At 42.8% G+C, this 25,504-nt stretch overlaps 1 protein-coding gene across 6 annotated transcripts in view; it reads left to right on the plus strand.

The window, feature by feature from the left end:
- Positions 1-25,504, plus strand: part of TNRC6A (trinucleotide repeat containing adaptor 6A) — a 98,376-nt gene that overhangs the window by 52,902 nt on the left and 19,970 nt on the right. For 2 of the 6 annotated variants that reach the window (XM_079780353.1, XM_079780348.1), the window contains exons 5-11: positions 3,169-3,558; positions 14,707-17,289; positions 18,571-18,747; positions 19,623-19,798; positions 20,957-20,989; positions 22,484-22,564; positions 22,850-22,901. In XM_079780353.1, coding sequence (XP_079636479.1) covers positions 3,169-3,558; positions 14,707-17,289; positions 18,571-18,747; positions 19,623-19,798; positions 20,957-20,989; positions 22,484-22,564; positions 22,850-22,901 — 3,492 coding nt within the window. The remainder of the gene's footprint in view (positions 1-3,168; positions 3,559-14,706; positions 17,290-18,570; positions 18,748-19,622; positions 19,799-20,956; positions 20,990-22,483; positions 22,565-22,849; positions 22,902-25,504) is intronic. The other 4 variants (XM_079780351.1, XM_079780352.1, XM_079780349.1 and 1 more) reach the window with 3 other exon arrangements.

Raw genomic sequence — 25,504 nt, forward strand, 5'->3', positions numbered from 1 at the left:
ACAATCCCACGTCACTATGGCGACGCGGGAATGTTCCCGCCCCGCCAAGGCTCCCAGTGGCCAGGGGGTGTTCTGGGCCCCTGCCGCTCAGGACCTAAGTGTGGGCCTACAGGCTCTGAGCAGCCTGGGTCTGGAGGATGTTTTCGGGACCCAGGCTGCTCAGCGTCCGCGTATGCAAATTAACTGCCATCTTGTTCGCTCTGATTGGCTGTGGGCGTAGCAGAGGTTCGGTCAGTTTGCATGTTTGTCTATTATTAGGTTAGATATTCTGATTCTTTGACTGCATTAAAGAACATTTTCCTGTTGCTCTCACACAAATATCATCTTGTTTGGGTATTTAATTGCTGTCACCATCATTTCCTCTTAATAAAGTAGCAGGCAAGCCTGTTTTTTTAGCAGAGTGTAGCTATACCACTTACAGGTATATTCAAGTGCCAAATACCACTCTGAGTCCCAGGACTAAGTGTGTAAAAGCTGAGTTAAAGTTTTTTTTTTCCCTTATAATTTTATAATTACATACACTTTTTTTGTTGTTTCAGAGGTACTTTAGAATATCCAATGCCCTATATTTTTCATGACAAAGGAATATACACTATTGCTACATTCTGGGAGCATTAAATTGTCTGGGAAACAAAAATTTCATACATAAAGAAATTAGACCTAGAATGTACTTGGCCCAAATGATTATTAATAAGAAGCTTTTCATTTGCGCCCCCCCCCCCCCTGCCAAAAAAAAGGAAAGGAGCCTGGCTGGTGTGGCTCAGTGGTTGAGCGTTGACCTATGAACCAGGAGGTCATGGTTCGATTACCTATTGGGGCACATGTCATGGTTGCAGGCTCGATCCCAGTGTGGGGCATGTAGGAAGCAGCTGATCAGTGATTCTCTCTTATCATTGATGCTTCTATCTCTAGCTCCCTCTTCCTTCCTCTCTGAAGTCAATAAATATATTTTTAAATAAGAGGCCAAAATCATATGTTAAAAAGTATTAGTATTGCCCTGGCTGGTTTAGCTCAGTGGTTAGAGTGTCAGCCCACAGACCAAAGTGTTGTATGTTCGATTCCCAGTCAAGGGCACGTACCTCGCTTATTGTTTTGATACCCAACCCCAGTTGGGCACATGTGGGAGGCAACCAATTGATATGTCTCTCTCACATTGATGTTTCTCACTCTCTCCCCCAATCCTCCTTCCACCCTTCCACTCTGTTTGAAAATCAGTGGAAAAACATCCTCAGGTGAGGAATTAAAAAAAAATAAGTAATTGCCCAGCCAGTGTTGCTCAGTGGTTGAGCATCTACCCAGGAACCAAGAGATCACCTGTTTAATTCCCAGTCAGGGTAACTGCCCAGCTTGTGGGCTTGATCGCTGGTAGGGGATGTGCAAGAGGCAGCCAATCAGTGATGTTTCTCTCTCATTGATGTTTCTATCTTTCTATCCCTCTCCCTTCCTCTCTAAAAATCAATAAAAACATATTTTTAAAGAACTGTTAGTGATATAATCTAAATCCATCAGTTTTTTTCAGAGAAAGGAAACACTAGTGGGGCTAGATTGTTAGAGGAGGCTGTAGAACTGAGGGTGTGTAAGTGGAAAATTGATGACTATTGGAAACAACACAGGTGACCAACACTTTATCACAGCATCATACGCACTGTAGGCATTTGAATAAACACTTGTTTATTTGGGCCACAGTAATAGCTTCTGTTTACTGAGTGTTTACATTATGCTGGATACTAGAACAAGACTGTACTGTATACACAAGGAGAAAGACAGGGATAACCCAGCTAGTGAGTCGTGGCTGTTTTAATTTCAGGCCTGGAGGTTTTAACCCTTGAACAGTTTTCTGTGAGTGTCCTCACAACTCATGTGGAGACATTTCACTTTATTTATGTGACAATGGCATTTGTAAAGATGCATCAGAATCTCACAGAAACATTAAACTGCTACAGAAGTTGAAGGTGGTATTGTGCCACTGTTCATATAGCCTTGTGTTTGGTGCCCTGTGAACAATCCACATAAGTAACCTAAGGACAGCCCTGCACACTTTTATCCCCGAGCCGTGGGCTCAGTTAGCTTCCTGCACCTCGCCCAGAGGCACAGAGCTTAGGGAAGGCCACCTGGGCTGGAAACCTGGTCAGTCTCGCACCAGAAGTTCATGTACCGTGCTCTCTGTAGTTCTAGAGATTGGGCATACCTTAACTGGCTTAAGGCATGTGTCCATTTGTTTACTTATTTAGTCTCTTCTAGGAGTTCAAAAATTCACTATTTGTAGTTTCTGGTTGTTCATATAGGAGACAAATAGCTATTTCTGAGGTTTATTTCTCCAATTTTGATTAGTCTCATAGATTTCATCCTGTTATCTTTGTATTTACTTCCCTGTTCTCAGTTTGATTCAGACTTTACATTTTAACACAAAAACATTAACTTCACCTTTCTGTAAGGAAGCAGATTATTTCCTTCCTTCCTTTTTTCCTTCCTTTTATTTTCAAGCCTCATCTGAGGATATTTTTTTCCATTGATTTTTTTTTTTAAGAGATAGAGTGGAGGGGAGGGAAGGAGAGAGAGAGGAACATCTGTGTGAGAACGACACATCGGTTGGTTGCCTCCTGCACATGTCCTGGCCAGGGAACCAAACCTGCAACTCAGGTGTATGTCCTTGACTGGGGATTGAACCACAACCCTTCAGTGACCAGGCTGATGTTCTAACCATCTAGACACACCGGCCAGGGCGACAGATTGTTTTCTATTCTTGATTTTGTGTTGTGTTGTCTTTCAAAGATGAAAATAGAGGCCAAATACATTAAACATGAAGCAGATTAAGAACAGTTACCAGGGAATCGAGGATTCTTTCAGGGTTACCAAAACTTTATTGTGAGTTCCATAGTTGTATAATCAGTGCTTGTTCTCCAATCAGAGAATGGACTAGGGATGGTAAGCACAAGCTATCATAGACCCAGGAGTGGCGGTGGTCTCCATGACCTCACTGGATAGGGAGTTAGCAGAAGGCATCTCTCCTAGGAAAACGAGCTAATAGTGAATGAGGATGTCCCCACACATTTAAAGTTTTATTCCTTTAGGATTGTTTTTCTTAGTGCCTTTTTACTTAGATGGCTAACTATGGAGGTACACTTTACTGGCTAATCTTTTCCACCCCTTTTCTTTTGTCGGGATCAGTGCCAGAACAGATAAAGCCCAGTGTAAGCCAGCCTCAGCCTGCCAACTCTAATAACGGCACTTCCACAGCAACCAGCACTAATAATAATGCCAAACGAGCCACAGCCAACAGTCAGCAGCAGCCGCAGCCGCCACAACAGCAGCCACAGCAGCCACAGCCACAGCAGCCGCAGCCACCACAGGCCTTGCCTCGGTATCCTCGTGAAGTACCACCACGATTCCGCCACCAGGAACATAAGCAGCTTCTAAAGAGGGGTCAGCATTTTCCTGTCATAGCAGCAAACCTGGGATCTGCTGTTAAAGTGTTAAGCAGCCAGTCAGAAAGCAGTGCTTTAACAAACCAACAGCCACAAAATAACGGAGAGGTGCAGAACAGCAAAAACCAGTCAGGTGAGAGAAGGTGTTTCTTACGAGACTTCAGCTGTCATCACTAGCGGTGTAGCAGGGTTATGAATTCATGGCTTTGGGGTAATGTATTGTATTCATTAGTATCTGGGTAGCAAAATAACGATCTGTACAGGGAGTTATGAATAGGGAGTCTGGAAATGTTGCCTGTAAGGTCACTGTCCATCCTACTTTAAAAAAATCTTTTTAATCATTCTCCCTCCAGATTCTACCTATTTTAATAAGCAGCTTAGAGTTAAAATTGATCATGCGACTATAACTAAAATTGAACACTTCCCTCAATTTATATTCTAAGCAGTTATACATATCATTGCATTTAATCCTCAGCAATCCTGTAAGGTGTAAGCTGTTCTTCTCTCCTCTTTTCATTGGAGGAAACTGAGGCACCAAGCCATGAAATAACTTGCCTAGATCACTCAGTTACCATGTGCCATTGAAAGGCTACCACTCATGAAAATCATATTCACACAGCACATGCCTTCAGTTGTTGCCTCAGAGTGGCTTTTCTCAGCTCATTAATGATGGTGAGGCAGAAAGTACATCTAGTTTGTGGTTAGAATTTTCTCAAAGCCCAGTGTATTACGACATGTTGTTCTGATAGGTTCTGAGGGTTGGTTGCTTTGTCCATTCTCTCTTCAAAATATTTTGAAGCTTTTATCACAGGCCAGATAGAGAATTGAGAATCAAGGTTCCCACACATGGCAACACTAGCATACTGGCAATGACTCAAGTCTCTGGAGCCAAATGGACCTGGTTTTCGTATCCTAGCTCCACCTACATGCTCCATGTGTGTGAGTCTCATCCCAGCAGCCCTCTCTACTGTTCCAGGCAGGTGTCACTGTCTCTTTCTACACTCTGTCTATGGAGCAGGAGCTGCTCTACATATTACGGTATTTCACAGCTAATAAGTAGCAGAGTCTCGACTCGGCAATGTCTGTCTGACTCCATAGCTGTGCTCATAACAACCATGCTGTGCTTTGGCAACATACTGGCTGTGATGGGTAAGAAGGAAGAGGACAGAAATGCAATTTTTCTAGCATAGGTAATTAGAACAGCATGTTGTTATTGGAAAGGATAAAAACTTGCATTATCATCCTGAGTTAATTTCCCTCCCCTCCAGACAGTTACCATGTGAGCTTGGCTAGATCACTCAGCTCACCTGAGTCCCTTTCCTACTCTGTCAGTGTAGGCAGTAATATCCAGCCTGTGAGAGTGCTCTGAGGATTGAATTATGTGACATGCTAAAGCAAATAGCTTTGGCACTGGATGAATTCTCTCCCCCAAAAGTTGTACAGAGGACCTCCACTTTTCAGAAGAAGAGTCTGCGTTAGACACAGTCCTGATGCTAAACAATTGATAAGTTGGTTTCAAGTTCATCTGGGAAGTCAGATTGGAAGCAGATGTATTGAGTCATCAGCATAAGAAATGCAGTTAAAACCTTAAGAGAGGTTATTATACAATACTTGAGTACCTACTGCAAGCTAAACAATAGTGATATGGTAATTAAACAGGGAAGTGGGTGGGAAATTGAGAAAATGATATATGTTGAATATGCTTTTTCAGTTTGGGAAATGAAAGAACAAAGCTGTTTTTGAAATGTAAACAACTGGAGTGTAAGAGTCTTGCTTCTCAAAAAGGGATATGGTTCAAAAAATCCAAAAGTGTTACAGATGTACGTTCAGATGACAAGAAGGCCTAAGATGTGGGCATAGGAAGATGTCTTCAAAAGAGTCTGAGATGGAAAAGTATCCCACCTGTTCCAAAGGACTTGACAAGCGCAAACAGCGTTCATACGGAGGGTGGGTGGAAGTGAGGAGAGTGCAGCTGCCTGACTGCAGTCTGCGTTAGTCCCGGCAACTAGAGTGCAGATGTTGAGGAAAAGCATTCTGCAGGAGAACCAGATTTGTGCTTTTGTCTCTGTAAACATTTGTGAATTCCCACCTACCAGCAGGTGTCACACATTTACATTAAAATTTCTTTGTGGTGCTGCTAGGAATGGTTGTAGAAACTTTAGCCACAGAATAGACCCCTAGGTATCTGTGAATCAGGGAAGACTTCTTAGACAGTTAACTTTGTCCCAGCTCCTGAAAGGTTAATATAACAATAGTGACCAACCCTTAATTTAGCCTGGTGGTTGTGAGGAGCAGTGTTGTGGACAGCATCACAGCACAAGCAGTGGCCCAGAAACAGGCATTCTGTGTTGTGAACTATATGCAGTTCAGAATTGTGGGGGCCAATCTGTTTTCATTTTTATCTATTTGTATTTACATTTGGCTTTTTGTTTCCTGAATAGAGATAGTTAATGGAGTAGAGTTGACATTTAAATAACTACATTCAGTACATACATAAAAATGTATTTACAGTCTTTGTGCAATGCTGGATGTGTCTCCCTTTTCCTCATATAATGCATTTCTCATTTATTCAGTGCAGTCTGGGAGTAGGGCTAGTACCTACATGAGATTGGGTACTTTATAAATCAGAGGTCGCAAACTAAAATGCCTTCACGAGCTGGCAGGTAAGTTATGTAAAAGGTGAAAAGGAGTGATGGGACCAGGGGTAAATGTACTGATTTTTATACCCTGCCTGAAATATGTTTACATTCTTATGTCATGTTTTTTAGAATCCTGTGCTGGTCAAACCAAACAACTATGCAAGCTGAGCTTAAACACTTAGTAACGTTTCAGTTGGTGCTCTGAGACCTTTTGCAGTTGATTCCTTAGAGCTGTGAGGCATCAGGCCCTGCTACTGCCCAAATGACACTGGAATTTGCAGAGGACCAATGCTTAACAGGGCTGGCTGCAGTATTGTTCTTGTGGCCCAAAGGGTTCCCAACCCACATTTTATTGTCGAGCTTACATGATAGATACAGAGACATAAACATATAGAACAGTGAACCCCTATATGCTGTCCACCCAAATCTATTAGTTGTTACTACTTACCTATGCACACCCTCCCCCATCATATAGACATACATGTGCACATGTGTGCTCAAACATTCATTTCTCTTCATCTTAAGTACTTCCACGGGTAATTTCCTAAGAATAAGGACAGCCGTAGTATTATGATCACCCCTAAGCAAAAGGGGGACACTCACATTTCTACTGGTTGTCCCAAGAATGTCTTTCTGTTTCTTCACAGTATGGTATCACTTATCCTATATAATAAAGAGGTAATATGCAAATTAACCCTCACTCCCTCACAAGATGGCTGCCTACAACCAGGCCTGCAGGGGGGTTAGTGAGAGACGACCAAACAACTGAACAAGCAGGCTGCGTGGGGCAACCAGGCTGGCAGGGGCATTAGTGAGGGACGACCAAATGATTGAACAAGCAGGCTGCATGGGGCGATCAGGCCGGCAGGGGGGTTAGTGAGGGATGACCAAATGACTGAACTAGCAGGCTTTGTAGGGTGACCAGGCCGGCAGGGGGGGTTAGTGAGGGACGACCAAATGATTGAAAAAGCAGGCTGCATGGGGCGATCAGGCTGGCAGGGGGGTTAGTGAGGGATGACCAAACGACTGAACAGCAGGCTGCATAGGGCGACCAGGCCGGCAGAGGGGAGCAGTTGGGGGTGACCAGGCCGGCAAGGGGCAGGGGGCAGTTAGGGGCGACCAGGCAGGCAGGCAGGTGAGCGATTAGGAGCCAGTGGTCCAGGATTGTGAGAGGGATGTCCGACTGCTGGTTTATGACCAATCTCTGAGATCGGGTGTAAACTGGCAGTCGGCCATCCCCCAAGGGGTCCAGGATTGGAGATGGTGCAGGCTGGGCTGAGGGGACCCCCACCCCACCCCATGCACGAATTTCGTGCACCGAGCGTCTAGTATAAAATATAAAGCATACAAAACAACATAATGTATTGCTTAGTGATTAATTAAAATACAGCATTTTGAGAAGTTACCACTTGGTTATGCAATGGGAAAGGAAGGAGATATACTAGTAATCAGAAGCGTTACACAGGGGTTTCATACTAAAGTGAGTAGTATATTTCTTAAGGTGAGCAGCATGCAGGTGTTTTTATATTACTCTTTGTACCCTTTCTTGCTTTAGAACTTTTTTTTAAAGGAGCTCAGGGACATTGATCTATAATGGTGAAACACCAAGACTTGGGGGAAATATTAATGAAAAAATGTTAACATTAAAATTTCCAGTGATGTTTAAAGATTAAAATACTGTCCATCCACTTGTGCTCTTCACTCTTTTCTTTTTGTTTTATGTTTTTATTGACTTCAGAGGGAGGAAGGGAGAGGGAGTTAGCAACATCAGTGATGAAAGTGAATCATCAATTGGCTGCCTCCTGCACCCCCCCCCTCCCCTACTGGGGATCGAGCATGCAACCCAGGCATGTGCCCCAGCTGGGAATCGAACCATGACCTCCTGGTTCATAGGCCAATGCTCAACCATTGATCCACACCGGCCAGGCTTGCTATCTTTTCAACGAATGTGGTACATATCCTTGCTGTCCTGTAACTTCCATTTCTCGCTCAACTTGTACCTTCCCCTTGGTCTATGAACATACTCAAGTCTCTATCACCCTTTAAAATAAATTCCTTTAAACTCCCATTTTCTTGATACTATTATAGAATTTCTTTCCTCCACTTTGTCTTGGAGTTCTTGAAGTAGTAGCCTATACTTGCAATCTACTTCAGTCCTTTGTAATCTGACTCTACTCATTTGATTAATAACATAGCTCTTTCCAAGGTCACTCACTGATCTGTGAATGTCAAGTACAGACTTGATTTTACTTTTAAATGTGATAAAAAAACAGACTTATTTTTATCTTAATAGGTATCTACATGTTTTATTGTTCACTTCCTTCTTAAAGCCCTTTCATTTTTTCATTTTTCATTGACCAGTTTTCAGGTTTTATTCCTTCCCATAGCTTTGTTTCAGATCACTCCCATTTTTAGGTTCACGTGTTCCAGTCTGGATGTTTTCAGCTGATTTGGGGCTCATCATGCTCAACATGTCCAAAATTGAACTCATTATCTTACCACATGCCAGTTTCTCCTCCTGATTCCATTACTCAAAAGTTTGGCGTCCCCATTCATCCATTCACCCATCTAGAAATCTTAAAATCATGCTTGACTCCCCTCTTCCTTCTTAAGGTCATGGGTTTACCATGCCCTGCTGATTTTAACTCCACAGTGTCTCTTAGCTTTTCTCTCTCGTCTGCACTGCTGCCACCATCGGCCTGGCCGAGGCGCTCGCCCTCTGATCTAGAGCCCAGCCCCAGAATGCCCTTTGGCTGTCCCCCACCTCCCCGACCCCAGTTCTCAAACCAGAATCCAGTCATGATCCACGTGTTGCATTTAGTTGTGATATCACCATTGTCTTTAATCTAGAACAGAGGTTGGCTTGTAGCCTGTTGGTCTCCACTCCCAGTTCTTTGCATGTTGTCTGACTGTTTTCAAGCTACAGTGACAGAGTATTCATTGGCAGAGTAGTTGCCACAGGGAACACCTGGCTGGCAAAACCTAAAATATTTACTGATTGGACTTTTACAGAAGAAGTTTGCCAAACCTTGGACTAGAGGCTAGAATGACTGAAAGAAACATTTTGTATTTTCTCATGTAAGTGATACTTGAAATTATACATCTAAGATTCTCATATTTCCAATGATACCATTTCATACTTTCTGAAAATACTGTAAAACTTCAAGTATTACTTATTTCTTAAGGTCTTTCCTTTCTGGAGAGATTGAAAGTCTTCAAGGCAGAAAGCACATATTTACCTAAATATGCTAAAAATTTAATAAGAAAAATATATGAGCTTTCCTGGCTTTAATTTCATCCTGAATTAATCACTTGACTTATCCGCAGTCTTTGTCCTGCCCCACACGTGCTCTCTGGTGGTCCTGGGCAGGTGCTGTGTGGTGCACAGTGGCATTTTTTCTCAGGGGTGGTGCTCGAGCTGCTCCACTCTCTAAGGTAATTGTGTGTGCGAGCAGGATGCTGGTGACATTTTGGACTTCAGCTGTTTCTCAGTGAAGTACAGTCATCCAATTCTTAGTTGCCTCAGCAGTGCAGTGTATAAAATTTTGTATTTTGCATACACTCAGCAAAACTCCACTGTGGCCTTTGCTCCACCTGCACTGTTTCTTACTATTTCCTGTAAGAGTTTTATGGTCATCATCTACTCAATCATGTTTCTATACATGTGTTCTCCAGATCATTTATAATGATGGGTTTTAGCTTCCTTGTCTGGAAGGAGCTAGATTATTTGTCTTCTTCCAAATCTGAAATAGTCTTGACTGGGAAATGTTTTAGTTGTGATTGTTGAGGAGTCTTATTCTTTTACAGCTTGTTAGATTAGTATCTCTATAACACACACAAACACACACATCTCTGTGTTTTGTAGCTAAGCTGCAACATTTTCCATAACTAAAAAGGTCCTTGTGACTCACCCTTGGTAAATGCAGTTTTGAAAGAGTCTTTTAATTTAGTGTTTTTGGAAGTATCAAGTTCCAAGTTAAAAAATTGAATTTTATCGAATAATTACTCTTGGCATCTCTCCTTGTTTTACTAGAATACATAGCAGAAGGCGAACTTAGACCACCACCACCTCCAAACGAAGCTGGGACCAGATTCTGAGAGAAATTTTCACTAACAACTCAAGGTCTAGGATCGAGTTAGTTTGAAAATGTGTATTTTACTGGCTTTTTTCCTTCTTTTTTTCACTTTTGATGTATGATGACATTTTAAAAGCTTTACTTTTTTGGCAAGTAGTCAAGTCTGCCATTTTGTAAAATTCTTTCTTTGATTTTATGTATAGAAAGTTCTCATTTGCTGATAACATCATGCTTTCCTCTTTTAACACTTAGATTTATTTGGAAAATTGCCTCATTTTAAAAAACCTTTTTAAAGTATTGTACATTCCTTTTCTCCTATGGATTTAAAAAGCTAACCTTCAGCATGCTTCAGGGTCGCTCTCTGCCCAGTTGAAGTGCCTACACGCTCTGGCAGGGCAGTGCTGTTTAATGCAGGAGATGCTGTTCTCCTGCCCCCTTCCCACTCGGGCACTCTTCTTTTTGAGGTTTTTAAAAATTCTCATTTATATGAATTTTTAATCACTCCTAATCAAGTTACAGACTCTTGTTAGCCATTTCTTGTAATTGGATTAAACTTCAAACATTGTTGCAGCTTCCTGTTGAGAAAATTTTCATACTCATCAAGTTGCCTTCAATATGGCATGCAATAAACTCAATCACATGTTACTTGAAGGGTTTTTGTAGCTTTATTCCAGGTTGCTTTATAGTTTTTTGGGGATTGTTACAATGAGGCTCTTTCTTTCCATTATATTTTCTTGTTGATTATTCCTGGAGTATAGAAAATATTATTTTTAAAATGTCAATCTTTCCGTTTCTTTTTTACTATCTTTGCCTCATTTTGGGATCATATTTCATTGGTTAGTATTTCCAGCACAAGATTGATTAGTAGTGCTGATGACAAATATTCCACCTTTTTCCTGTTATGGGAATGTATCTGATGTTTCATTGTTAAATTTCAGGTCCCTCCCTTTATTTTCAACTTGGGTAATTTTGTCTAATATTCTCAATCTTATATTCTTATTACTGCTGTATGGGTGTGGCAACACACATACACATATACATACACCAAAAAGCAAATAATGGCAACAGAAATACTTTTGCTATAGCCGGTAAAGAGGCGATGATGGTGGCTTCATTGCTTTAGATTTGGAGAAAAGTGGATGGATTTGGGGCGTGGTAACATTTGAATTTGCTGTGCGCAGGAAGGAATCAAGGATAAATCTTACTGAGATGAGGAAAGTGAGTAAATAAGTGGGATTATTTTTTTCTTTGGGGAGAAGGTACCTCGAGAGGGGCGGGAGGCAGTTGCCTGTGCTTCATGGACTCAGTGACAAAGTGCCCATGAAGCACATGGGCCGTAGTGCTGAGTGGTGTTGCTGATAGTTCAGGTGCTGGCATGCTGATTTCTTTTTATCTCGTATGACGGACTGGTTTTTTGATACCCTTAATTTCCTGTGGGTACTGAAAGATGTCAGCTTAAAAAAACGGTTCTTGCCCGGCCATTGCGGCTCAGTGGTTGAGCATCAACCTGGTTCACGGTTCAATTCCCGGTCAGGGCACATGCCTGGGTTGCGGGCTCGATCCCCGGGGCGGCAGAGGGGTGTGGTGGGGGGGCTGCAGAAGGCAGCCGATCAATGATTCTCTCTCATTTGTTTCTATCTTTCTCTCCCCCTGTCCCTTTCTCTCTGAAATCAATACGTGTGTGTATGTGTGTGTGTGTCTTTTTTAAATGATTCTTAAATGGAGTGAAAATCAGTCACTTATAGAACTTTAAAATAAATATATGTTGAAATATATATACATTTTTGGTGTCTCTGTAGTAGTACTTTTTTCTGCTACTCTATCTCATTCCATCACCTTTTGCTGCTTAACAGTAGTGCTTTGAGAGAAAATGGTGTTACTAATAGGACCTGATTTTCCTATTAGTAATATCCTAATAGTGAGTTACATTTATTTTCTAGGCCTACAACCCAGTGATGGGTTCATTAGGTCTAGGGCAGTGATGGCGAACCTATGACACGCGTGTCAGCACTGACACGCGTAGCCATTTCTGATGACACGCGGCCGCTGAGGTTTATTAAATACAATTATATATAACAATTATACATTTATGTTATTTAAACTATAAATATCGCGAAATAATGTTTTTTCCTCAAAGTGACACACTACCCGAGTTATGCTCAGTTTTTTGGCGAAGTTTGACACACCAAGCTCAAAAGGTTGCCCATCACTGGTCTAGGACATGACTTGAGCATGTGTGTTAAAAGCACTGCAGCCAGGCTGCCATGGTTCAGTGGTTGAGCATTGACCTATGAACCAGGAGGTCAGGGTTCGATTCCTGGTCATGGCACATGCCCAGGTTGCGGGCCCAGTATAGGGTGTGCAGGAGGTAGCTGATCAGTGATTCTCTCTCATCATTGATGTTTCTATCTCTCCTCTCCTTCTCCTCTGAAATCAATAAAAATATATTTAAATAAATACATAAAAATAAAAGCACTGCATATGCTGATTACTTCTCTAAAGAACTGAAATGTAAGCTACCCCCTAAGGGCTGTCAAAATGCAGCCATCTTCTGTGAGGAATTGCTAACTATACCAGATCCTTAAACTGAGTTAGAAGCACTAAAACTGCCTGCCCTGCCTGCTGTAAAGTAACTAGATGATAATAAAAAGCAGTAAATGTAAGATTATTGGGTTATATGACTGATCATTAATAGTCTTCAATATCAGCAATTGATTTTTTTTTAAATGCATTTTTATTGATTTCAGAGAGGAAGGGAGAGGGAGGGAGATAGAAACATCAATGATGAGAGAGAATCATTGACCGGCTGTCTCCACGCCCCCCACTGGGGACCGAGCTCGCAACCCGAGCATGTGCCTTTGGCCGGAATTGAACCCGGGACCCCTCAGTCCACAGGCCGATGCTCTATCCGCTGAGCCAAACCAGCTAGGGCCAGCAATTGATTTTTAATCATAGTCATTCAGTGATCTTCAAAATATTAGTTAACTTTTCTGTTGTCTTTCGATTAGCTTATGGCTATGCAGATAAGTTAAATTTTTATGAAGAAGAGAAGAACTGAAATTGTTCTTTCTTGTGTGCATATCTCAGGTTGAATGTAAACACTAAGGAAATGGAAATATAATAGCAAAGACCTTGTAAACTTGTCTGCAATATTTCAGGTTGAATATGAACACCAATGAGTGGAAATATAATGGGAAAGACTTTGTAATTCTTAAAAACTTGTTATAGTACCCCAAACAGATACGTGAAAAAGCTATTCTAGCCTGGCCAAAGTGGCTCAGTTGGTTGAGCATTGCCCTGTGTGCACCAAAAGGTTGCCAGTTCGATTCCTGGTCAAGGCACTTCTAGAGTGTTTCTCTATAACATCTATGTTTCTCTCTCTTACTCTCCCTCCCCACTCCCTCCCTCCCTCTAAGTATGTCCTCCAGTGAGGATTTAAAAATAAACAGCTCAGCCAGCATAGTTCAGTGGTTGAGCATCAACCAATGAACCAGGAGGTCATGGTTTAATTCCCAGTCAAGGCACAGGCCCAGGTTGTGGGCTTGATTCCCAGTGTGGGGCGTGCAGGAGACAGCCGATCGATGATTTCTTCTCATCATTGATGTTGCTCTCTCCCTCTCCCTTCCTCTCTCTGAAGTCAATAAAAATATATTTAAAAATAAAGAAACAGTTGTTCTAAGAAAGAAAGGCTAGGGTAAGATTCCTAATATACAGAAGTGGGCAAAAGTAGGTTTTACAGTTGTGAGTATGTGACACAGAGTTTATTCTTGTATTAGTTATTTTTGTATTGCAACTGTAATTGTACTTTTGTCCATCCCTGTATTTCTAATACATTTCCTTAAGTTTGGCCTGTTCACTTGCCCTTACCCATCTGCATCTCAGACCCTTTTCCCATGTCGGGGCTCTAAGCCTGGGTTGCTTCATACACACTAATACATTACTACCACCACATCCTTCCTCACTTGAAATTCTTCTACTTGCTGATAAGTTAGGAATTAATTCATTCAGCAAATATTTATTGAGTAGCTCTTATGTTCCAGATACTGCTCTAGGCTCTTCGGACAACATTGGTGAGCAAAGTGCAGACCTCCCTGCCTGTGTGGAACTGATTGGTGGATGTGGAAAGTGGCTGGGATGTAACCATTGCCCTTGTAACTATACTGCCAAGTTTTTGTGTGTGTTTTTTTAAGAAATTAGTTCAACGTCTTTTTTTAATTAATTTTTAATCCTCACCCAAGGATAATTTTCCATTGATTTTTTTTTTTAGAGAGAGTGGAAGAGAAGAGGGAAAGAGAGAGAAACATTGATGTGAGAGAAACACATTGATTGGTTGCCTCCTGCACACACCCGGGCCAGGGAGGAGCCTGCAACCAAGGTACGTGCCCTTGATCGGAATCAAACCCAGGATCCTTTGGTCCACAGGCCAACACTTTATCCACTGAGCCAAACCGGCTAGGGCTGTACTGCCAGATATTAATATCTTGTTGATGTTGAGTAGCCACATACATTTATCATATAGCCATCAATTGTTCAAACACTTCATAAACTTTTGTACTTTTATTTTAGATACTAACCACAGCGCTTCCGGATCTCATTATGAAAATTCACAGCGGGGACCTGTGTCTTCTTCGAGCAACTCCAGCACAGACTCTAAGGATGCTGTTGTAAACAACTCCCCTGAGAAAGAAGCATGGCCCTTGGTCCCTGGCAGTGATCCAGAGTTGGCTTCAGAATGTATGGATGCTGATTCTGCCTCCAGTTCTGAATCAGAAAGAAACATCACTATCATGGCTTCAGGGAGCACAGGTGGTGAGAAAGATGTCCTTCGAAACAGCACTGGACTTGGTTCCCAAAACAAGTTTGTGGTTGGCAGCAGCAGCAATAGTTTGGGTCGTGGAAGTAGTACTGGGCCCTGGGGCTTCTCCCATGGAGCCGTAATAAGCACATGTCAGGTCTCTGTGGATGCTCCTGAAAGCAAGTCAGAAAGTAGCAACAATAGAGTGAATGCTTGGGGCACTGTAAGCTCTTCATCAAATGGAGGGGTAAATCCAAGCACTTTGACTTCAGCTAGCAACCATGGTGCCTGGCCAGTATTAGAGAACAACGGACTTGCCCTAAAAGGGCCTGTAGGGAGTAGTAGTCCTGGCATCAATATTCAGTGCAGTACCATAGGCCAGATGCCTAACAATCAGAGTATTAACTCTAAAGTGGGTGGTTCTTCTACCCATGGTACCTGGGGAAGCCTTCAGGAAACTTGTGAATCCGAAGTAAGTGGTACACAGAAGATTTCATTCAGTGGTCAACCTCAGAATATCACCACTGAAATGACTGGACCAAATAACACTACTAACTTTATGACCTCTAGTTTACCAAACTCCGGTTCAGTACAGAATAATGAGCTGCCCAGTAACTCGGGGGCCTGGCGTGTGAGCACAATGAATCATCCTCAGATACAGGTTCCATCGGTTATGAATGGCACTTCCCTTCCTCACCTTAGCAATGGAGAGTCAAAAAGTGCAGGCTCTTATGGTACTACCTGGGGTGCCTATGGTTCTAACTACTCTGGAGACAAATGTGCAAGCCCCGACAGCCAAGCTGATGGTGACACTGTGAACACAACTCTGATGCAGCCTGGCATGAATGGGCCTGTGGGCACGAACTTTCCAGGCAACACAAATAAAGGAGGAGGCCTGTGGGAGTCTGGGGCCACAAATTCCCAGGGTGCATCCTGGGGAAGTGGAAATGGTGCAAACTTGGGAGGAAGTCGAAGAGGATGGGGAACTCCTGCACAAAACACTGGCACTAATGTACCCAGCGTGGAGTGGAGCAAACTGCCTGGCAATCAGCATTCCAGTGACAGTGCAAACGGCAATGGTAAGAAGTTTACAAATGGATGGAATTCTACTGAGGAAGAGGATCAGGGTTCTGCCACATCTCAGACAAATGAGCAAAACAGCATGTGGGCCAAAACAGGAGGTACAGTGGACAGTGAAGGTAGTACAGAGAGCACTGGACGCCTCGAAGAAAAAGTAACTGGGGAGACTCAGAGTAGAGACAGAAGAAGAATTGATCAGCACACATTACTCCAAAGCATTGTTAACAGAACTGACTTAGATCCACGTGTCCTATCCAACTCTGGTTGGGGACAGACTCCTATTAAGCAGAATACTGCCTGGGATACTGAGACATCGCCTAGAGGGGAAAGAAAGACTGACAATGGGACAGAGGCTTGGGGGAGCTCTGCAACACAGACTTTTAACTCAGGGGCGTGTGTAGACAAGACTAGCCCTAACAGTAATGATACCTCATCTGTATCGGGGTGGGGAGATCCCAAGCCTACTCTGAGGTGGGGAGATTCCAAAGGCTCAAACTGCCAGGGGGGATGGGAAGATGATTCTGCTGCTACAGGAATGGTCAAGAGCAATCAGTGGGGGCATTGCAAAGAAGAGAAGCCCATGTGGAATGATTCACAAAAGAACAAACAGGGCTGGGGTGATGGACAAAAGTCAAACCAAGGGTGGTCTGTTTCTGCCAGTGATAACTGGGGAGACACATCAAGGAGTAACCATTGGGGTGAGGCTAATAAGAAATCTAGCTCAGGAGGTAGTGACAGTGACAGGTCTGTTTCTGGTTGGAATGAACTTGGTAAAACTAGTTCTTTTACTTGGGGAAATAATATAAATCCAAATAATTCATCAGGATGGGATGAATCTTCTAAACCTAACTCTTCCCAGGGGTGGGGAGATCCTCCAAAGTCTAGTCAGTCGCTGGGTTGGGGAGATTCAGCAAAGCCAGTCAGCTCTCCAGACTGGAACAAGCAACCAGACATGGTTGGGTCTTGGGGAGTCCCTCCGGCTCCAGGCAAACCCTCTGGTACAGGCTGGCTGGGAGGACCTATTCCAGCCCCAGCAAAAGAAGAAGAACCCACAGGCTGGGAGGAACCATCCCCGGAGTCCATACGGCGCAAAATGGACATTGATGACGGAACCTCAGCTTGGGGAGATCCCAGCAAATACAACTATAAGAATGTGAACATGTGGAACAAAAATGTCCCAAACGGCAGCAGCCGCTCAGACCAGCAAGCACAGGTGCACCAGCTGCTGCCGTCTGCAAGTGCCATCTCAACCCCAGAGGCAGGCGGTGGCTCCGGTGAGTTGTTACTTGTGGAGTCTGATGGTCTTACAGACGCTTCACAGGACTGTGGGCCTTGTTTGAGCTTACTTTACGATAAGATGTGTTTAACAGTATTTGCTGTGCACACAGAGGCCTGCTTTACTCCAATCCAGAAGCTTATAGGGAAGAAAAGGATAGGTAAGGTGTTCACCATCAGGGAGCAGCTAGCCTTCGGCAGATTGGGTGTGAGTCCCTGCATACTCCATTCTCTTATGAATGCTGCAGAAGGCGGAATTGGAAAGGTGGTGTCGGGTGGGGATGCTGTACACTTTTCTCAGTTCTTCTGAGTCAAGCTGCACTTTTTCTTCTATTATTGGACTAAAATATCCTCAGAAATAAAGCAAGTGTTAATGACCGTGCTCTAATACTAGCTACTATATTTGGCCTTAGCAGGGATTTATCTAAGTAGGCATGAAATCCAAATCTATTAGATGCATTGTGTATGCGTGTGTGTGCCTGGAACATTTGACAGTGCCTTTCGAGTATATTCCCACTTTCCCTCATAAGGAACTGATTTCTGTCTCTGCAAATGATCTTGACAGTGACATTTTCATTAGGTGTCATTGGAATGTATTGTCTTAGTTATTAATTGGATGTGGCGATAGGAGTGTTTTCATGAACTAACCTTTCAATGCCCAATTTTTATCCTGAGTATAGTTCATTGAATTAATTTAACTAGTTTAATTCTTAGAAGAAACAGCTGGTTATCTAAGGGGAAGGCTGTTTTTTGTTTTGTTTTGTTTTTTTAAATATGTTTATGGCTTTCCCTTTCTTTGCTTTGGACAACTTAATAATACTTCAAAATTTTTAAGAAGCATTGTCCAGCACATAGAAACGTAGGGTGCGTTTATCCCGAATGATGTTGATGAAAGGTTCCGTGTATGGTAAACATTCTATACACTCACTATTACCCAGCATGATCACCTGCTTTAATTAACTAGGTGCAGTTCAGACAGACTTGACTTTTCAGGAATTAAATTTAACTTGTTTAAAGGAGATGACTTGCCATGAATAAGGTTACTAAAAAGAATCTACTCTATACCCAGAGGGCACTTATTGCAGTTAAATTACAATGATGGGAAATGAGTTGTCTTTACATAATATAGATGCCATCTATTTTGCTCATCACAGCATCACTATCTAATACAAAAATGTGAAGTTCTTCATCTTTTGTTCCCTAAGTATTCTTTATTGCCTCTGATTCCACTGTACTTCCCTACCATGTGCTGATGACTTCTTTTCCCACACTTTCTAAAGGCTGGGGTGAGCCCTGGGGGGAGCCTTCTACTCCAGCCACAACTGTGGATAATGGTACTTCAGCGTGGGGTAAACCCATAGACAGTGGTCCCAGCTGGGGGGAACCCATTGCTGTGGCATCCAACACTTCCACGTGGGGCTCCAGCTCTGTTGGTCCACAAGCGTTAAGCAAATCTGGTAAGTTACTGATAATCCCTGGTAGCTCTTTTATAGCAGTGGTGATCTCATTGAATGTAATTAATTGGATCATGTCAGTCATTGTTAAGGTAGCAGTGTATCCTCATACTAGATGCCACTCACTATTTGGCTCTTTGAATTTGTAACATAGTTCGCTCTTTGTCTTTCTGAATTTTTCTCTTTTCTCAGTTTCCTTAGAACTGCAACTATTAATGATTTGCATATACTTCACCAAGTCTAAATTATATTTTACCAGATTAGGTTATCTGGAAATAGTCAAGCAGCTATCAGGCTATCCAGCATGAGAGATGGAATATAATAGTCACGGGAACACATATACCAATTGTCTGGCACAGGTTCCCTGGACATTATACAGAAAATGAGCACATTTCAGGAAGGACCCGGTATTCAGATGAGCATTGTCATTGTCCCATAGATTGTGTACAGGACACACTGTAGAAATTCCCAAAGCCGAGTTTATAGACAGGATACTTTCTGCATGTGACTTGAAATCCTTTTGGCCACTCGCCCTGAAAATATATATGAAAATGAACTCTTCTGAGTTTCATCTATCTTCTTTGTTCTGTGTGTTGCCATGCAGATTAAGTGCGTGCAAACAAGAATGCCGCTATTGTCCTGTGTTTAGGAGCCCTTAGATTTGTGAAAGCATGGAAGATTTTTTTTTAGAACTTTTAATAAAAATAAATTCTTGCTTAATGAAACTTTTAACTCAGTATTGCTATGCAAATTTGGGAAGGGAAATAAAAGTTGGCTTTTTTATTCCCACACCCTGCCCCCTTACTGTATGCTCAATCCTCCAGAAAAAGTTGTTTTATTAAAGTACGTTTCTCTTTGTATCACAAATCCACAACCAGGACCAAAATCTATGCAAGATGGCTGGTGTGGTGATGATATGCCATTGCCTGGAAATCGCCCCACTGGCTGGGAAGAGGAAGAGGACGTGGAGATTGGAATGTGGAATAGTAATTCATCTCAAGAGCTTAACTCGTCTTTAAATTGGCCACCATATACAAAGAAAATGTCATCGAAGGTAAACATTTCAAGGGCAACGCCCTTGCAACTTTAAATTCCAAAGGTAGTTTACCCACAGAAAGTTAATGTTCTGCCCATTTATGGCAATCAATATAGTCCAGGCAGTCCCCAACTTAGGCATAGCGTCCTGTATGGGCAGCCACCTAGGAAAATAACACCACAGGAACTTCCTTTCTCCCCACTGCTACAGCTTGGGATTTCTCTCCTCCTCCCCTCCCACCAGTGCTGCCTGGGACAACCCTTCACCCTAAGGTGTTGCCTGCAGTGGTGAGAAGGAAGAGAAGGGCAAATCTCCATGTTGACTCTTGCCATCGCACTGCCAGTTCATCTCCCATTCCACCTCCTCACCTGGAGTCCTGACTTCCCCTGTACCCGAGTCATCCTCCTCCACCCATTACCTTTGCCCCTTTCCCATCCCAAAAGGTTCTGTGACAAAAATCCCTAGGAATGAGCCGAGCTCAGTTTTGCTTTTATATGTGGGCAAATCTTATTCCCAGACCTGGCTGTACATCAAAATCATGTGGGATTTGTCAAAAGTACAGCTTCCTGTATCCCAGGCCTACTGTACTTTGGAAATTGAGCCATGTTGCGTGTCCTAGACAAACTTCCCAATGTTTATGCTGCAGAGCCAGGCTTGAGAAGCACAGGTGTAGAGCTCCAGTTCTTAAGAGGTGGTGTTGGATGCTGGTGTCTGATTCTCCTGGAGACCATTTTCAAAACACGTGCCCACTCCCCCAGGTGATTCTGATACATCCTCCCCACCCTGCTTGAAACTGTTTTTTTTAAAGAGACCCTAGGAGTCAAGTATTTTGTAGTACAACTACCTGACTGCCAGGGTCCCTCTCTTTTAATCCTGGGATTCTAAGTCTAGGACCTGCCATTTTCATTAAAAAACTTTTTTATTTGGCTGAATTTGCCCATTGCCTCACCATATAGCTTATAAAGTGCTTTCCCATATTTTACATAAATCATTTGATCCTTTTAACCTTCTGAGATAGAATATTGATGAATTTGAGACTAGAAAAAGTGGTGACTTGCCCAAAGTTGCATAACTAGTAAGTGACAGAGCAAGGACTTAAGTTTATGTCTTCCAGCTCCAAACCCCGTGTTCTTCCCACTGGACCATGCTGTTTTGTGACTTTGTCTTTCCTTACAGGGTCTGAGTGGCAAAAAAAGGAGAAGGGAAAGGGTGTGTAGCCTTTTTACTCTTTCTCCTTTGTCTCTACTAGTAAAAATCTTTTAGAAAACAACTGCAAACATTTATTTAGCCTCTGCTGTGTGCCAGGTACTGTGCTTGGTGCTGGGGGTTCAAAATACTAATCTGCGAGCTGCACCTTCAAGGAGCTCAGAGTCTAGTGGGGTCATTAGGAGCTCTCTAAGCTCTCTTCAAGTGTCAGCTTGAAATTGGAACATGCCTACGGGGGGAGGGGGATGGTGTTTTAAGGGAAATAGTAGCCTGACATGACCAAAATGTAGATTTTTTTTTAGGAGATCTGGCTATGTAGTTAGACTAAGGGCAGATTGTAAAGGGTTTTCACTACCATGCCCAAGAATTTGAACTTTAGTCTGTATAAGAATGGAGCCAATGAAATTGAATAGAAGGTAGCATTGGTTTGATTTTTTAAATTAATTTCTTTAAAGAACTTTAACCAGTGATAGGAGGAAAGGTAAATTGGAAGAGGAAAGACCAGCATTAGGGATCTGAGTTGGGAAGCAAGAATGGATACATAGTGGAAGGGACTGATCTGAGAGACATTTGGCTAGGACCGAAGGCCTTGGCAACCAGTTAGTCTTGGGGTGGGAGTAAAAGAGGAAAAGGAATCAAAGACACTTCAAAACCTCACAAAGGGTTAGGTGCTTGCTTCAGAGACCTGCCTTTAGGGGGAAATTAAGCCGTGTTCTGTTCCACAGTCAGAAGGAACAGGTAGTAGCATTGGGGAAGGGAAATTAAGGTAGCAGACTGGGAGTGGTCCTGTGAGCTTTACATAAGTGGGAGACGTTGGTCCCTGTGGCTTCCAGTCTCCCTGTCTACCACCCTGCTAACCATGGACCATTCATTCTCTCAACTCACTTTCCAAAGCATGTCCTGTGTGACCCATATCCCAGCCAGCCTCCGAAAGCCAACACCAAGGAGGAGGAGCCCCAGGTTTAACTGCTGCTGGGGATGGTGTGTTCTTGGCAACACAAATTGAAATGCTGAAATGCTTTACATATGGAAACGTGTTTTTTCAAGTATGAGGCACACAGCATAATTAGGTTATGGGGTAGGCTGGTGAGAACCTGATGGCTGTGCTCACTTTGGTTTGGTGTGAGAACTCTATAAATCCAAACTATAATTTATCCTTCTAAACACAGTCTGTTTGAAAATTAGAAACTGAGCAGTTCTCTGTTATTCCGAGGCCCTGTTTGTGGGTCGTGGAGGCCCTTTGCTTCTGCCTTTTCCTTCTGACTGCTTGCCTTCAGGGAGTTCTCTGTACATTACAGCTATACCAGAGGACTGGAGCAAAGGAAGTTGAAAATCAAACAAGTTGATTTAAAATTTTTAACAACTCTGTTAAGAGTTGATTGGAGGAGAAATTGGCTAAAAATGAGAGTTGAGAATTGTCTTAGTTTATTAATCCACCGCTATTCCCAGAGGAATAGAAATGGCCATGGCATCTTTCTGCTCTTTTGTTTTACAAAGGGAATGATGAAGGGCGGAAACAAACAAGAAGAAGCATGGATAAATCCATTTGTTAAACAGTTTTCAAATATCAGTTTTTCGGTAAGTGTGTTCTGTTTTCTTAACAAATTCTTTACCTTTGAGTTCTCATGAATAAGCTTGAGGTTAGAGTAAAATTGGTCACGGAGCCTTTATTTTTATAGTTTGAGCTAATAAACTGTAGTCACTTACCTTATTTAAGAGGGATTTTTTATTAGGCAGTGAAAAATGTTTTATGATGCACTTGAATTTCACAAATAATGAAATACCAAGTAAAGTTCTTTACTTTTTATTTATTTTCATTGATAAATTAAGGTCTGCTAACATGCTGCTTTTTCTTAACTTCAGAGAGACTCACCAGAAGAAAATGTGCAGAGCAATAAGATGGACCTTCCTGGAGGTAAGGAAAAATGAAATTAGTTTGAGTTTATATTCATCCTGATGGACAGACATGTCTGTGGCATGGTCCTACTAAAACTGCACTGGCCTCGGCCACGAGTGGACGCTGGGCTCCGGGTGCAGAGTCGATGTGCATATATATATATATGTATTTATGTATACGTGTATGTATATGTATATATGTGTGTGTGTATATAATTTATGTTTTTTAATCCTCATCTGAGGATATATCCATTGATTTGAGAGAGAGAGAGAGAGGAAGAGAGGGGTGGGAAGGGAGACATACCTATGAGAGAGAAACATTGATCAGTTTATTTCGTTATCCACCCCACCAACGGGATCGAACACTCAACCTCTTTGGTGTACAGGATGATGCTCCATCCAACTGAGCCACCTGGGCAAGGTGTGTCGATGTGCCTTTAAAGTGCAAATCACTGCGAAACTAAGGTAGTGATAACATCAGTCTGAAGTATGGGATTAAAAAATTTTAAGCAGGAGAATGACATGATTTGGATTCATGTTTTAGAAAAATAATCTTGGCTGTAGATTGAAGATATCTTAGGCCGGAAACCATTGGCAGCAGAGGACAGACAGAAAGATACTAAACACAGCAAAACCATTAGGTATTTGTTGCAATAAAGCGTGAAGAGTTTCTAAACTCCAAACCAAGACAGTAGGTGTGAAGAATCTAATTCAGTGAAGATGTGGGATTTAGAATCAACGAAAGTTGAACCAGTTTGCTGTGGAGGGTGAGGGTATGGGTTTGGTAAAAGGTGGTCCCCAGTGTTCTTGCCTGGGCAGTTCAGCAATGGTTGCATTAAGTCTGAGTCTAGGCAGGAGAGGGAAACTACATAGTAACTTGAACAGGGGAAGTTTAATATAAATTAGTATTGTAATAATGATGGTTTGGCCAATAGAGGTAAAGAGAAAGAATGTTGTGAGTATTCTACAGAATATATAAAGAGCAGATATAAGGAGAAGTCACTAACCTTGGGCCTAAGATAGCCTGCCCCACCCGCCTCACCCCAGGGCTGGGACCAAGACTCTTGGACATGCCCTAGCTGGTTTGGCTCGGTGGATAGAGTTTCGACCTGCGGACTGAATGGTCCCAGGTTCGATTCCAGTCAAGCGCACATGCCCAGGTTGTAGGCTCAATCCCCAGTAGGGGGCATCCAGGAAGTCACCGATCAATGATTCTCTCTCATCATTGATGTTTTTCTCTCTCTCTCTCCCTCCCTCCTTCCCTCCCTCCCCCTTCCTCTGTGAAATCAATAAAAATATATTTTAAAAAAAAAGACTCTTAGACATGGCCTTAGCTCAGTGCATGGCAGAGAAGTCACTGAGGTGTCACCCCTGTGGGACTGTTGGAAGCCCACCTTTTAGAGGAATTGTCTCCCTGGAGGCGCTCTGCTATAAAACTGCTTGGGGCTGCTGACAGGAGCTGCTAGCCAGTGGTGAGCAGGCATGGCCGGAGCCGGCCCACCCACTGCCTGTGCTGCAGGGGGGAGCCCTGGGACCAGGAAGCAGCCTTTCCTCCGACAGTGTCTCCCTGCACCTCTGCTGAGAGCTTCAATGTCTCTGGCAAAGGAAATAATGTGGAAACCAACTGCATTTCTAAAATGTGTCTACTCTGGGAATATTTTTGTTTTGTTAAAAGCTTTTCTTTTCTACTTGCCTGGAATGAAGGTAGAAAGCTTTGTGGTGGTGGCAGTAACAGATACCTCAAAGGACAGCAGTTGCAAAGAAATCGATGGGTGAGATTGGAGGACAGAGAAAATAGGGAGAATGAGAGCCAGGGAGATAGAGAAAGAGATTTTCAAATCTGTATGACTGGTCCGGTGAAGGAAGATCTGGGGAAATGTGCTTGGTGTCACCTGTGAGAGGTTATGCTTATGAGCAGGCAGTTAAAGATGTGGGACTACATGCAGGCATGAAATCAAAGTGGACATTTGTATTTGAGGAGCACATGAATGGGAGTGGCTGTCGACACGTAGGGAGCAAAATAGTAAGGGAAGCGCATTTGTCGAGAGAGAATACTGAGTTTCTCTGCTTTGACTGAGTCAGCCTTGGAGTGTCCCAGCACTGAAGAAGCACAAGGAAGTGGGCCCAGCTGTGGAGAGAGGGGCGAAACCAGGATGGGCATTTGGTAAGGACGTGGAGGCAGACAGCAGTGTCCACGTTTAAAAGACTTGTTCAAGTATGGTATCTGGGGCCTGGCTGTTTGAAGCAAAGGTGATTTTGCAGGATGGGAGTTTCCATGAGAGGAGATCCTGTTTGTTGCAAAGAAATCAAAATGAGGAGATTAATGGGCAGAGCAAGACATGTTTGGCCTCCAGCCTCCTCATCTGCTGGCAGCAGTGAATAGGAGCGGTGGGCACTAGCTTGGAAGGCACAAAGCATATAGAAGAGTGCCTGGCAGTTTGTCATGCTGCTGTTTTCTTGTTTCTTAAGAAATTAGCCAGACTAGCGATGACCAAAGATGTCTTAGCCTTCTGTTTTCAAGTTAACTGGTTCAGTAAAATAAGTGTTTGCCAAGCCCAGCTTGGCTTGTGAGGAACACAGGGTTTACTAAAGGCAAGTGCATTTCCCATGTTCTTGTCCAGG

Source organism: Cnephaeus nilssonii (assembly GCF_951640355.1).
Source record: "Cnephaeus nilssonii genome assembly, chromosome: 2".
Taxonomy (NCBI): domain Eukaryota; kingdom Metazoa; phylum Chordata; class Mammalia; order Chiroptera; family Vespertilionidae; genus Cnephaeus; species Cnephaeus nilssonii.